The 12,355-nt window shown below is 59.8% G+C and overlaps 1 protein-coding gene across 1 annotated transcript; it reads right to left on the minus strand.

Annotated features, from left to right (window-relative positions):
* Positions 1–295: 295 nt before the first annotated feature.
* Positions 296–5,591, minus strand: LOC307065662 (cytochrome P450 11B1, mitochondrial; the record flags this gene model as incomplete). The annotated part of the gene is made up of 9 exons (XM_079722558.1): positions 296–409; positions 555–752; positions 847–925; positions 1,358–1,524; positions 3,097–3,251; positions 3,521–3,724; positions 3,833–4,032; positions 4,883–5,038; positions 5,353–5,591. 9 exons carry the CDS (start codon positions 5,589–5,591, stop codon positions 296–298), a joined length of 1,512 nt encoding a protein of 503 aa, XP_079578684.1.
* Positions 5,592–12,355: the final 6,764 nt, after the last annotated feature.

Consider the following 12,355-nt stretch of genomic DNA (forward strand, 5'->3'; position numbering starts at 1 on the left):
GCTGGGGCAACAGGGGCTAGGCCCTCAGATGGTGCTCCTTGCAGGACAGGGCCCTGGTGGGACCGGGCACATGGCCAGGACCTGCGACCAAGTTTCACCCCCAGCTCTGCTCGGGCCTTGCTGCACAGGCTGGCAAGCCCTGACCCTCGCAGGGCTGGGCTGTTCCATTTGTGCAACGCGCTGCCTGGACGGTGGTGTGGCTCAGGAAGCAGGGCCCACGGGAGACAAAAGGGGCGGCCTGGGGCCAGGCAGAGGGAGCGTGTGGTGTGACTAGCCCGACCGAGGGGCGACGTGACTAGCTGATGGCCCGGAAGGTGAGGAGGGGGAGGGTAGAGGGCATCAGCACGAAGCGGTAGATCATCTTTACGTCCTCTTGCACCAGCGTCTCCACCAGGAAGTTTTTCAGCACCTAGGACAGAGGCGCGGGTTCTGCCTGGCCTGGCCTCCCCTGCCTTCCAGGGCCCTGAGGGTGGGTGCCCCAGGAGCGGAAGCCTGAGGTTCCCGACGAGGCTGCCTGCCCAGGCCCCATCCAGGCCCCATCCAGGCCCACTCACGTGGTGCAGCAGAAGCAGCATCTCCACCTCTGCCAGGCGCCGCCCCAGGCACTGGCGCACGCCAAAGCCAAAGGCCAGGTGTGGGAACCTGGTACCGGAGGCCCGGCTGTCCAGCCAGCGCTGGGGATGGTAGCGCTCGGGCTTGGCGAACATGGCGGGGTTTCGCCCCAGGGAGTACAGTAGCACCTTCACCAGTGTCTGCAGACAGGTGGGGAGGGGCGGGGTCAGAAGCCCTGGGGGTGAAGGTCAGAGGGCGGGGTGTCCGACAGAGGAGCCCTGCGGCCTCACTCACCCCGGCCGGGATGTGGTAGTTCTGCAGCACCAAGTCTGAGCTCACCTGTCGCTCCAAGAAGACACCCACGGGGTAGAGCCTGTGCACAGGGGCGGCCAACAGGGTCCTCAGCTGCGACAGGGCGCTCGCTTCCCTTCTGCAGCCTTCCTAGCCCAGCGCCCACGGCCCGAGGGCAGCTCCCCCAGCGCCCTCACAGCTCGCTCCCGGCACTGGGAGGCCCAAATCCCGAGGAGCTGCTTCCTTGCCTCTCCTGAGTCAGCCAAAGCTGCCCCGGCCTGAGCAGCCCCGGGCCAACGAGGACACGACCGACGATGGTGTCGGGACACTGAGGTACGATCCCAGAGGAAGAAGCACCCCCATCCCTTTAGGGAGAGGAAGAGGAGGTGCAGGGGATGTAGCCTTGGGCCAAGCTGCTGACCAGCAGCCCCAGGATCTGCCTGCAAGCCGCGGCGAGCGGGCTGTCCCGACAGCGGCCAGGGCAGCAGGGGGAGCCCAGGTCTACCACGCCTACCTCAAGGTCTCCTTGAGGGCTGCCCGCAGCAGGGGCAGCTCCGTGGTTGCCCTCTGGGGATTTTCTGAGACCCTGGCCTCGGCCACCAGGCTCTCCTGGCGCAGGGCCTGCTGCACTTCCGGGTTCCGAGCCAGTTCAAAGAGAGTCATCAGCAAGGGGAAGGCCGTCTGCAGGAGCCACGGGGCCAGGGCTCAGACCTGGGCACAGGCTGTGCCCCTCCACCCCCAGGGCGCCCCTCCACCCCCAGGGCACCCCTCCCAGAAAGATGGCCGCCGTCCCCTGGGGCAGGGGGCCTGCGTGCCCGGAAATGACAAAGCCCAGAGAGCTGAACCTCAAGATCCTAAAGCCACCTTGTCTACTTCCCCTGAATCCCTCGGGGAAGGTGTCCCCAACCTCAGGGAAGACCCAGGCCTCCCGCAGCCACTTCAGAGCCCGGCTCTCACCCTCCTCCGGGCCCAGGAGGTGCCCACTCTTGCTATCTATCCAGCGGGGAGGGTTCAGGAGCCCCGGGCCATCCGCTCCCCGTGGGTCACCTCCCTGGCCAGCCACAGGCAGGTCCGAGCACGGGGTCCTAACACGAACCAGCCACCCCAGGCCCCGACTATTTCCTCCTCCTGGATCATCTCCATGTGCAGGGAGAGGTGTCCGCCAGCCCAGCCTGAGATCTGGGAGGCTCAATATCTCCTAAATGCCGTCCCCAAGGCAGCGCGCCCCTGGCATCTCCTGATATGCAGATATGGCTCCCTGTTGCTCCCTCAGCTTTAGTCCGTGCTCTGCCCTGTGGCCCGAGAGGGAGCAGAAGTCTGAGTGAGACACTCCCTACAGTGGCTTCCTCTAGCCTTGGATACAGGCCTGGTGCCCAAGGCCCCCTCCTGACAGGGGCCCTGACCCTGTCTGCCCTCCTCTGCCCACGTGCCCTGTTCCCCCCACTCAGCCTCACAGCCCTTCCTCGCTGTCCGCTCTTGCAGGCCCTGGCCTGCGGCCCTCCCAGCCTCCTCTTCTTGGCCTGTCTAACTTCTGTGTGGTCCTTCCACATCCAGCGCAAAGGCCTCCTTCTCCAGGAAGCCTTCCCAGAGCTACCTCCTGAGGCACAGGTCCTGCCCTGGGCTCTCTCACCATGTGGTTGCAACACAGCCCCTGCTCAGGGAGTGTCTGCACCAGGGGTCTGTGCCTCTGCTCAGGATCCTGGGTGCCTGGCCCAGAGCAGGCCCTCAGAGATGCTGGCGGATGCAGGTTCGGTCCAGAGGCAGGCAGCTTCGGCTGCACTCACACCCCGGGGCCCACCCTGCCCACTGTGCCGTGTTGTCAGCCACCTGCTCTCCCGCCCACACACCGGAGCCCCTTGCTGTCCCTCCCATCAGTCTGTCACTGCCAAAGGACCTTGAGTGAGAGCCACAGGTACTCTGTCCCTGGGAAATGTCCCCTGTGTGGGCCTCCAACCGCGCCTCGGCCCTTCCCCCGCCACTCCCCCGCCCCAGGACCTAGATGGTCCCCGGGGTCTCTGCTGCTGCATGTCCCTGGGCCTCGTCCACTCTGCACTCTGCCTGGAGCGTGGCTTCCCACGAGAGTAACCACAGACTCCTGCCTTTGAGGCCTGGCTCCCGTGCTCCCCCTTCTCAGTTGGGAAGCTGGAGCCGTAGACTGGGGAGAGGCTTGCAGGAGACGTTTGCCATGGGAGGGGGCAGCCTGGAGGCAGGAGGGCTCCCTGTTCCATGGGAAGGGCTGGGCGCTGGCCTAACCGTGTCCACGCTCCCAGCAGTGAGGTCGATAGAGTTGGCCTTGATGGTGTCCGGGGTCATGTCCGCACGCATCAGCAGCTCTGCCACGATGCCGCTGTAGTGCCACGGGTGGCCGAGGGCCAGCTCCTGATATATTCTCCGGATGGCTCTGTTGGCTGCGGGACACACAGAGACAGAGGCCCCTGGTCTGATGCTGGGAAGCACTTTTTTTGTCATCCTCCTACCCTTCAGCCCTCAATACCCCCAGGTCTCCATGTCCCACCCCCATTCTCGGATCAGCCCAGTCCAGCCTCACTGCCAACTATCTTGGAGACCATGAAGAAGCCACAGGTCCCTCCTGTGGCCTCCGTTCTCCCCAGACCGTGGTGCGTGGAGGGGGCCCTGGGGGCCCTGGTCGCAGCACTGCCCGCTCCCCCGCGCTCACCGTACTGGAAGATGTAGTCCCAGGCCTCAAAGTGCTCCTTCCACATGTTGGCGCTCGTCCAGCGAGACAGCCTCCTGGGCACGAACATGAGCTGCACGGTGGACTTGAACATGGCCTCCAGAGCGTGGATAAAGTTCAGGCTGTCAGGATTCGGGTGCTGGGCAAAGAGGCCCAGCTGCTCTCCATAAAGGACTAAGTGGCTGGCTGCGGCGAGGAGGGGGTTCCTGAGCCCGAGGCAGCCCGGGCCTCACGACCACCTGCCCCCAGCCCTCCCTGACCCCACCCCGGCCCGCTCCGGTCGCGAGCCCACACCTTCGATGGCGTAGTGGAAGATGCTGGGCCTGATGTCCAGGGTCAGACTCCCGCGGGCATTCTGCACCACCCTGGCCTTCAGGGCCCGGGAGAAATCCCTGGCCACCCGATCCACCAAGGGCGTGTACTTCTGCACAGCCTGCAGCGACAGCACGTCTGGGTTCAGCCGCAGTCGGTCCAAACGCCACTGGGGCCCGTTTCTGTCGAGCAGGGAGCGGGGCATCAGGGCGTCCAGAGTCAGCAGCTGGCCGCGGCCCTATACCCCACCTTCCTTTCCCCAGAGGGAAGCGGGCGAGGCGGGGAGCCGCCTGGTGGTTCCTAGGGGGCAGGCTGCCCGCGTTTGGGCCTCGGCGGCAAGTCTTCCTCAGGGCAGCCTCGTGCGCTTCGCCCAGAGGAGACGGGGCCTCTGCCTGAGCCTGCTGCGGGGGTTTGTGCAAACTGGCAGGCCCCGTGCCTGGCACACCCGTCTCCCACCCGGGCCCTCCCTGGGGCGGAGGCTTTTGCTGTGAGGAAGGGGGCTGAGCCCCCAGGCAGGCCAGGCCCAGCTTTGCTCTCGTCACACCCCAGGGTGGGAGAGGCCCCTGGAGACCTTCATCTCCCGGCTCCTGTGACTGCTGCCTCTGTGCCAGCCCCACCAACCCCTCCCTGCAGAGCCTCCTGCTGCAACGTGGCAGGACTCAAGTCGTGTCTCTCCTAATATTCCCACGCAGAGCCCGGTGCTGACGGGGCGCTGCCTGCAGGGCCTCCAGGGGAGAAGTCCAACCCACACGCCAGCCCCTCGGAGGCCAGTGCAGGTGCGGGGCTCCCTGACGGCAGGCATCATCCTTCTTCCTCTGGCCCTGCAGGAAGGGGCCGGGCTCCCCTGCCCGGCCCCAGGGCACACACGACCCCCAGGGCATGGGCACGATCTGCATCCGGAGCCAGTGGTCACCCTCTCTCCACCCACCCGGATGGTTCCCGGGCAGGCGTGCTTCGGGGTCTTCCCTTCCTCGCCTCCTGTCTGCACCCAGGCTGCCCGCCCCCTCCGTCCGCGTCCCCACTCGCCCGCACAGCAAGAACACGCCGCACGTGAGGCCACGGTCCTGTCGGTAGGCCAGCCAGGGCTCCAGGAACATCCGCCGGGGGTGAGGGCTCTCCACCTGCTGCAGCCGCTCCACGTCCTCGGGCAGCATGACAAACACCATGTGTCTCCCTCCCACGTCATACCTGTGGGACAAAGCTCCCAGCCCTGCCGTGGCGCCGTGTCCTCCCCGGGGCCCCACTCTGCAGAACCCTCCCGCCGCCTCACTGAAGCCTCCCCTCCTCTGGGGTCTGCGTTCTGTGCTCCCAGCCGCGAGCCACGCAGGGCTCCGTGCTCACGAAGGCCCCAGTCTGCCGCATCAAAGGCACAGACCTGCCCCGCTGAGCCCCCTCCCTGACCCTCCCCCTCACTCCCCGGGCGCCCCTGCGCCCAGCAGGGACTCAGCTGCCAGGAGGGACAGAAAGGGTGTTCTCGCCGAGGTGGGCAGGGAGAGCTTTACCTGAAAATGGGCCCCAGCTCCTGGAAGGCCTGATGCATGTCCAGGTGTATGTTCTCAGAGCCCTGCTCTGTCCAGATCTGCAGCACCCGCATCCACTTGTGGCCAGGACACCGGGGCATGGCTTCAAAGGGCAGCACCGCCTTGGGGGCCGGAGTGGCTCTGCTGCCCAGTGTGCGTGCCCTGTGCAGGGACAGCCAGGGCCCCGCCATCCACGCTCTGGCCTTTGCCCACAGCGCCATCCTGCTGCGCCCCCGCCCCCTTCAGTCCCATCCTTTTATCTCCGCTGGCTCGCTGGACCGGCCGACTGGATCGCGTCAGAGGAGAAAGTGTCCCTGGGCCAGACCAGGAAACCCGGGGCAGCGGTCAGGGCTGGAGGCCTCCAGCGGGGGAGGAAAGAGACGGACGGGCGCCGAGTCCGGCAGTGACGCAGGCCTGCTCGGGGGTGGCTGTTGAGAGCAGGGGCAGGGTCTGGAGCAGGGACCCGATGGGGTGGGGCTGAGGGCAAGAGGCCTCCCTCCCCGTCCAGTGAGGGAAAGAAGCAAGACGGATAGGTGCCTTATCTTAGCAAGGGATGAAAGGGGACCTTGGGTATTTTCATCCCTTTTCTACAAGGACCAGAGTGGGAAGCAGTGGTGAGGGCTTTGCTCTAATTTCTCGAGGCCACATGTGTTTTGTCCACTCTTCCCCAGGCCCTGGGCTGGGTCCAGGGAATGGAGGCGGGAGCCAGCAGGGAGTCTCCCAAGGGGGGCTTCCAGTCTCACGGGGGCAGAGAGGGGGATGCAAAGACACCACTGGCGGTGGCACTGGGGCCGCCAGGGCACTGATGTGGCCGAGGCCCTGTCTGTCTGGCCTCGCTGGTCCCGCTGAGGAGCAGAGAACACCTAGAAGACGGGGTCACTGGGGGGTGGCCTGCAAGCCCCTCTGCAGCCAGGAGGGTGAGAGGTCCCCGCTTCCCCCACCGAGGCCTGTGATCGGGGCCCGCAGCCTCCTTTCCCCCCAGGACCCGTGCTCCCAGCGTGGGCAGAGTCGATGACGGGGGTGTGGTTGTGGACTCCCCCTCTGCCAGGGACCCTGGCCAGCAAGCACGCAGCCGGAGCCAAGCCTAAGAGCCAACCCTACGAGGGGGTCCACGGTTTGGGGCCCCGACTCGTCTCATCCATGCCTGGCAGCTTTCCTGTGAGGTGGGTAGCGCTGTCGCCGTCCCCATTTCCTCAACAGGCGACTGACGCCCGGGGCTCCTGTCACCTCCCAAGGCCCCCCCGTCCCGCCCGGTGTGCCAGAGGGGCCCCAGCGCCCTGACCCTGACTTGGGGGTGAGGCGGTGAGGCCACCGCAGCGCAGGCTCTGGGGGCAGGACGGAGGGTATGTGTGGGGTTAGCAGGGTGGCTGACGACCTGAGTGTTACTGGTCAGTCTACTTCAATCCGTTCCCTGCTCCTGACACTTCCTCGGGGAATATTCGGCTGCGGTAATGAGTCAGAACCGCCAAGGCCCCTCGTCAAGCTGAGATGTACGATGTGCCTCAGCCCCAGATGGTGCAAGAGCTGTCCTTGGGCGGAGAAGACGCAGCCTGCCCTTGGTGTGCTGGCACATCAGCCCAGGCCACTCTGGCCAGCCTCCTGCTGCCTGTTCCTGCCGGTGTGCCCTCCACCCCGCGCCCCATCCAGGCCTCTCCTGGTCTGCCCTTGGGGCTGTCGGGGCTCTGCCGGGTGCCAGCTTTCCCCATCCTTACACATTCTGCTGCAGGGTGCTGGACATACAGGTCAGCCCAAAGCCGACCCTCTGTCCCGAGGAACGGCAGAGGTGGCTGCACCCCGAGGCGCCGACACCACAGGCTCCGGTACTTGCGCTGAAGTCCTGGTGCCTCCCAGACCGCCCAGCCTTGAAACCCAGGTGCAGGTGCCAGGAGAGCCTTCTTGCAATGGCTTCTCGCTGATGAAGACACCAGAGACTTCTCAGGGCCCTGCTCCCCACGTCACCACCCTGGGGGCCTGGCAGCCCCTCCCTGCAGACTTCCTCCTGTGCTGAGGCCGAACAAGCTGGGAGGTCTCCCCGAAGGCACAGCTGTGGACAAGGGCCCAGCCCAGCCCCAGAAGGCCCAGGGGCCTGAGAGGGAAGCACCGCCCTGACGTTCTCCTACCCTGGTGAGGGCGCGCCGGTGCTGGCTGCAGAAGAACACAGGTTAGAGGCGTCACCAGGCAAGGCTAGTGCACGGTGGCCTTGAATATGGAGGACGTTCCCAAGCAGAACCTGCGTCCTCCCCTGGATGCTGGGTCCCGGCTTCTCCACACTTCATCCCCGACCCTTCCTATCCCCCACTCCAGGCACGGAGCCTGCGCCCCAGGAAGGTTCCCAGACTTGTTCCCGCTGCCTTGCGCTGGGGGAGGCAACCGGAGCCCCAGCCGCGACCCAGCCCCTGCCCCACCTGCCCGCCCACGAAGAGCCGCAGGACCTGCTGGCCGGGATGTCTGCCCTCCTGGCCGCTGCCTGGGGGCGGGAATGCCAGCTGAAGTGTGAGGCCAGCCAGGACCGCCTGGAGGAGGCAAGGGCCCCCCCTCTCGTTGAAGCCTGGACTTCACAGGCCCTGCGTCCCAGGACGCCTGCTCCCAGGTCCATGCTGTTACTAACAGTCTGTGTCCAACAGAAAAAGACGGAGAGTGACCCAGCGGTTCCACTCCTGGGTACGTACCCGAAGCACTAAACACGCTAATGCAAAACGATGTTAGAACCACTATTTACAATAGCTGCGACATGGAAGCAACCTAAGTGCCCATCCACAGATGAATGCATAAGGACAATGTGGCACATACTGGGTGTCCAAAAAGTTAGTTAGCTAGTTTCCATGCCATCTGACGGAAAACCCCGAACGAACTTACTACTCAGCCTTAAAAAGAATGAAATTTTGCCATGTGCGACAACATGGATGCACTTGGAGGGCATTATGCTAAGTGCAGTAAGTCAGACAGAGTAAGACACATCCTGTATGTTATCACGCATCCGCAGAATCTAAGAAATACAAGCTCGTGACTGTAACAAAAAAGAAACCGGCTCACAGATATAGACAACCAGCTAGCGGTTACCAGTGGGGAGGGGGAAGGGGGGAGGGGATCAAGAGGGACAAACTACTGTGCATAAACTAAGCTACAAGGATATACTGTAAGCACAGGGGATGTAGCCAATATTTTCTGATAAGTATATGTGGAGTATAACATTTAAAATTGTGAATCACTATATTCTACACCTGTAACTTGTATGGTATTGGACCTCAACTCTACTTCAATTTTTAAAAAGTGGCACATTCACACAATTCAATTCTACGAGTGATGTAAACGAGGTTTACCTTTCATCTACGTACTTATCTTAATGAGCATGAACGATCACAGACCGTGAGCCCTTCTCTTACAGTCACACAACTGAATTTCTAACCACGGTGGAAGGATTTACTGCAGGACGCACACTGAGAAGGATGAGCACCTATAGAAGGACGAGCTACCAAGACGACATTGAATGAACGAGAACACATATCAAAGTCTGCAACATCGTGATGCACTTTGTATCTGAACTGAACTAGACAATTACATGCACCAAATAGCTGTTTCAAATAGGACCAAAGGCGGAGGAGTGACAAGATCCGGTGATGACGCCTAGTGTGGGGGAAACAGGAACGCAGGCTCGCTGGGGATGTGGAGGTTACCGCCTAGGTTACAGCTTGGTCGACTCCTGCGTGCCCAGAAGTTTCCAGAAGGTCTGGGCAAGACGGCCGGGGGGCGCAGGGCGGCGAAAGTTCCAAAGTCTCGCTAGGACCCGGGACCACAGGGAAGGTTCCAGAGGTCTTGGCGGGATGCGGGCATCAGGGAAGGTTCCAGAAGGTCTTCACAGGACACAGGGTCACGGGGAAGGTTCCAAAAGGTCGCGCGGTGGAGGGGGCGCGGGGAGTGGGGGGCGGAAACGTCCCATAAGGTCTGGGCAGGAAACGTGGCCACAGGGAGGGTCTGAAGGTCTGAGCAGAATGCAGGCTGGGAAGATTCCAGAAGGTTTTCTCAGGACACAGGGTCCCGAGGAAGGTTCCAAAAGGTCGGGGCAGGACACGGGGAGCGTTGAAGGCTGTAGAAGGTTGGGCAGGTCACGAGCGGTGGGCGCCGTGGAGCAGGCTCGGCCTCGGCCTCCGGTCAGCCGTTTGCCGGTCCTGAGGTTCGGCCCTACCCCCTCGAGCAAGATTCCGGGATCCCGTGGGTGCCAGTCAGCCATCCGAACCCCAAAGCACGCCCACCCATGGGGTCTCTGGTCTTCCCCTACCCCCCAGCCGCCCCTCCCCTGGGTACAGGAACCTCCAACCTCCCACGAAGCGGCCCCTCCCCATTCCAGCTTCTGTTGTGTCTTTTTTCAGGCCCTTTATTCTGGGTTGAATTTGCTGTCACTTTCCTGGCTTTTGAGATGGAAAATGAGGTCCTTGGGCTTCAGCCTTTCTGCCTTTCTGACGTGTGCTTGGCTTCCCTTCCTTTCCTGCCAGGCCTTGAGGGTATTTAGGTCAGGTTTTGTTTTGTAATATTTTAATTATCATGCTGCCCAAAATAGTTTTTGTTTTCTCCTGGGAGTGACGGGGGTGTGGAGGCTTTATCAGTTGGAATTGTTCTTAATGTCCCAACACGTGAAGCGCCTGGTTTCTGCCTAAGGCCACTGTAGTCAGGAAAGGTACTCTGAGTTCCAAAAATCCCTTATGGATGTGAAATCTCCATCTGCCTTTAATTCTCGCGCTACTTTTTGCCTTGAAGTCTACGCTGGCTGATACTAATGGATCTGTTTCCACATCTCAATTCTGTTACCCCCTCTGCGTGGGGCTCTTGTTGTCAAATGTTTTATTTCTAAATGCGATGTGCAGTAAACATGCCTTGTAGTGGGATCTGCTGGTAAGGCGACAGCCGAACTGTTTTTGTGTCGAACCATATTCATTTTACCTTCATTTTTGGAGCGTGTTTTCCCTTCCTTAGAATAGAAGTCTTGGTGATCGGTGTCTTCTTTCTACAGCGTTTGGAAGTGATTGTCCGTGAGGTTTTCTGTTTCTCCTGGTTTTGTGGAAAGAGCAGACATGGCTGGGGTTTGGCTGCCTAAAGGTACGGCCTGGATTTCCTCTGGCTGATGTTCAGATTTCACTTACTAAAAATCACTTTCCACGGTTCAGCTGTGGTACGTCTGAGATTGGTCTTCCTTGTGTGAGTTTTTCTTTGGACCTGATGTAAGGCCAACTGGCCCGAGGCAGGGGAACGCAATCAGATTCACAGGTTGCATCAGACCGAAACTCTCCGGACCACCCAGTTCCAGGAACTGACCTGCGGCCCTTTCACCCGGCCCAGCCTTCCCGCCTTTCGAGGGGCGGGACTAGCGGTCCCAAGACTGATGTAACCGGCACCAGATAGTGCCACGACACCCGAAGAGACCACCAGCTAAGGAATTCCCTGCGCCCTCCCAGATTCACCACACCCCTTTCCCTTCTTCCCCTATAAAATCTTGCCCAACCCTCGCCCGGGCGCGACTTCTCTGGCCCCTTTCTCTCGGACCAGTGAACCTCGCCCGGGAGCGCCCCCTAATAAAGCTCACTTGAAGATTTCCTCTGTTTCGCGGTGCCGTTTGTTAAGATCCGACCTTAACACCTGCCGCACCGAACTTTCTGGGTTGTGGGCAGATGGCCCAAGCTCATCCTGGAAAATTGTCGTCTCTGCCGTTCTCTCTTCAGAGATTATCTTTGTCTCTCCTTCTAGGACTCCGGTTACATGGAGGCCAGATATTGGACTCTGACCTGCGAGTCCCCTTTTCCCAGGTCAGTTCATTGCTTTGTTTTTCTTTCTCTGGGTGTCAGTTTGGATATTTTCTGTAGACCTGTCTTCAGGTTTTCTATTGTTCTGTTTTCCTGCATCTGGTTGGCTGTTAAGCCCATCCAGTGAGTTTTTCACTTTCAGGTGTTTTGTTTTTCTGTTTTAGGGTGTCCCTTTGATTCTCTTTGTGGATGTTGTAGGGGAGGAAAAGATTTCCACTACCCTCTTAGGTTCCTCTGGCTGGTCTAATCTAGTTGATGTGAGATGGATTAACAGAAGGAAAAGAAGCCAATTTAATTTTGTAGGTACGGAGGCCCCATAGGTACAGGACCTAAGAAGTGAGCATAGATGGCTGTCTACATACCTTTTTAGGCAAAGAATGTGTTATTTGAGAAGATTTGATAGAACAGAGGGATTTTTGCTTGGGGTATCATATTAATGAAGAAGTAACAAAGTTTTTTTATGCCCCTTTGTCAGACTCAGAATCCCCCCAGCTTTGGCGATAAGGGTGCCCTCCAATCCTCCCCACATAGGGGGGATACCTTCCCGTGGGACTTTTGCCTCCTGCTTTCAGTGGGACAAAGTAGGGTCAGAGCGTTCTTCTGGTACTGGGTGTTTCTCAAGTAACTTTACTTATTTTTATTTTTTTTACATCTTTATTGGAGTATAATTGCTTTACAATGGTGTGGTAGTTTCTGCTTTATAACAAAGTGAATCAGTTATACATATACATATGTTCCCATATCTCTTCCCTCTTGCGTCTCCCTCCCTCCCTATCCCACCCCTCTAGGTGGTCACAAAGCACGGAGCTGATCTCCCTGTGCTATGCGGCTGCTTCCCACTAGCTATCTACCTTACGTTTGGTAGTGTATATATGTCCATGCCTCTCTCTCACTTTGTCACAGCTTACCCTTCCCCCTCCCCATATCCTCAAGTCCATTCTCTAGTAGGTCTGTGTCTTTTTTCCTATCTTACCCCTAGGCTCTTCATGACATTTTTTTTCTTAAATTCCATATATATGTGTTAGCACATGGTATTTGTCTTTCTCTTTCTGACTTACTTCACTCTGTATGACAGACTCTAGGTCCATCCACCTCATTACAAATAGTTCAATTTCGTTTCTTTTTATGGCTGAGTAATATTCCATTGTATATATGTGCCACATCTTCTTTATCCATTCATCCGATGATGGACA

Source organism: Hyperoodon ampullatus (genome assembly GCF_949752795.1).
Source record: "Hyperoodon ampullatus genome assembly, chromosome: 17".
NCBI lineage: Eukaryota > Metazoa > Chordata > Mammalia > Artiodactyla > Ziphiidae > Hyperoodon > Hyperoodon ampullatus.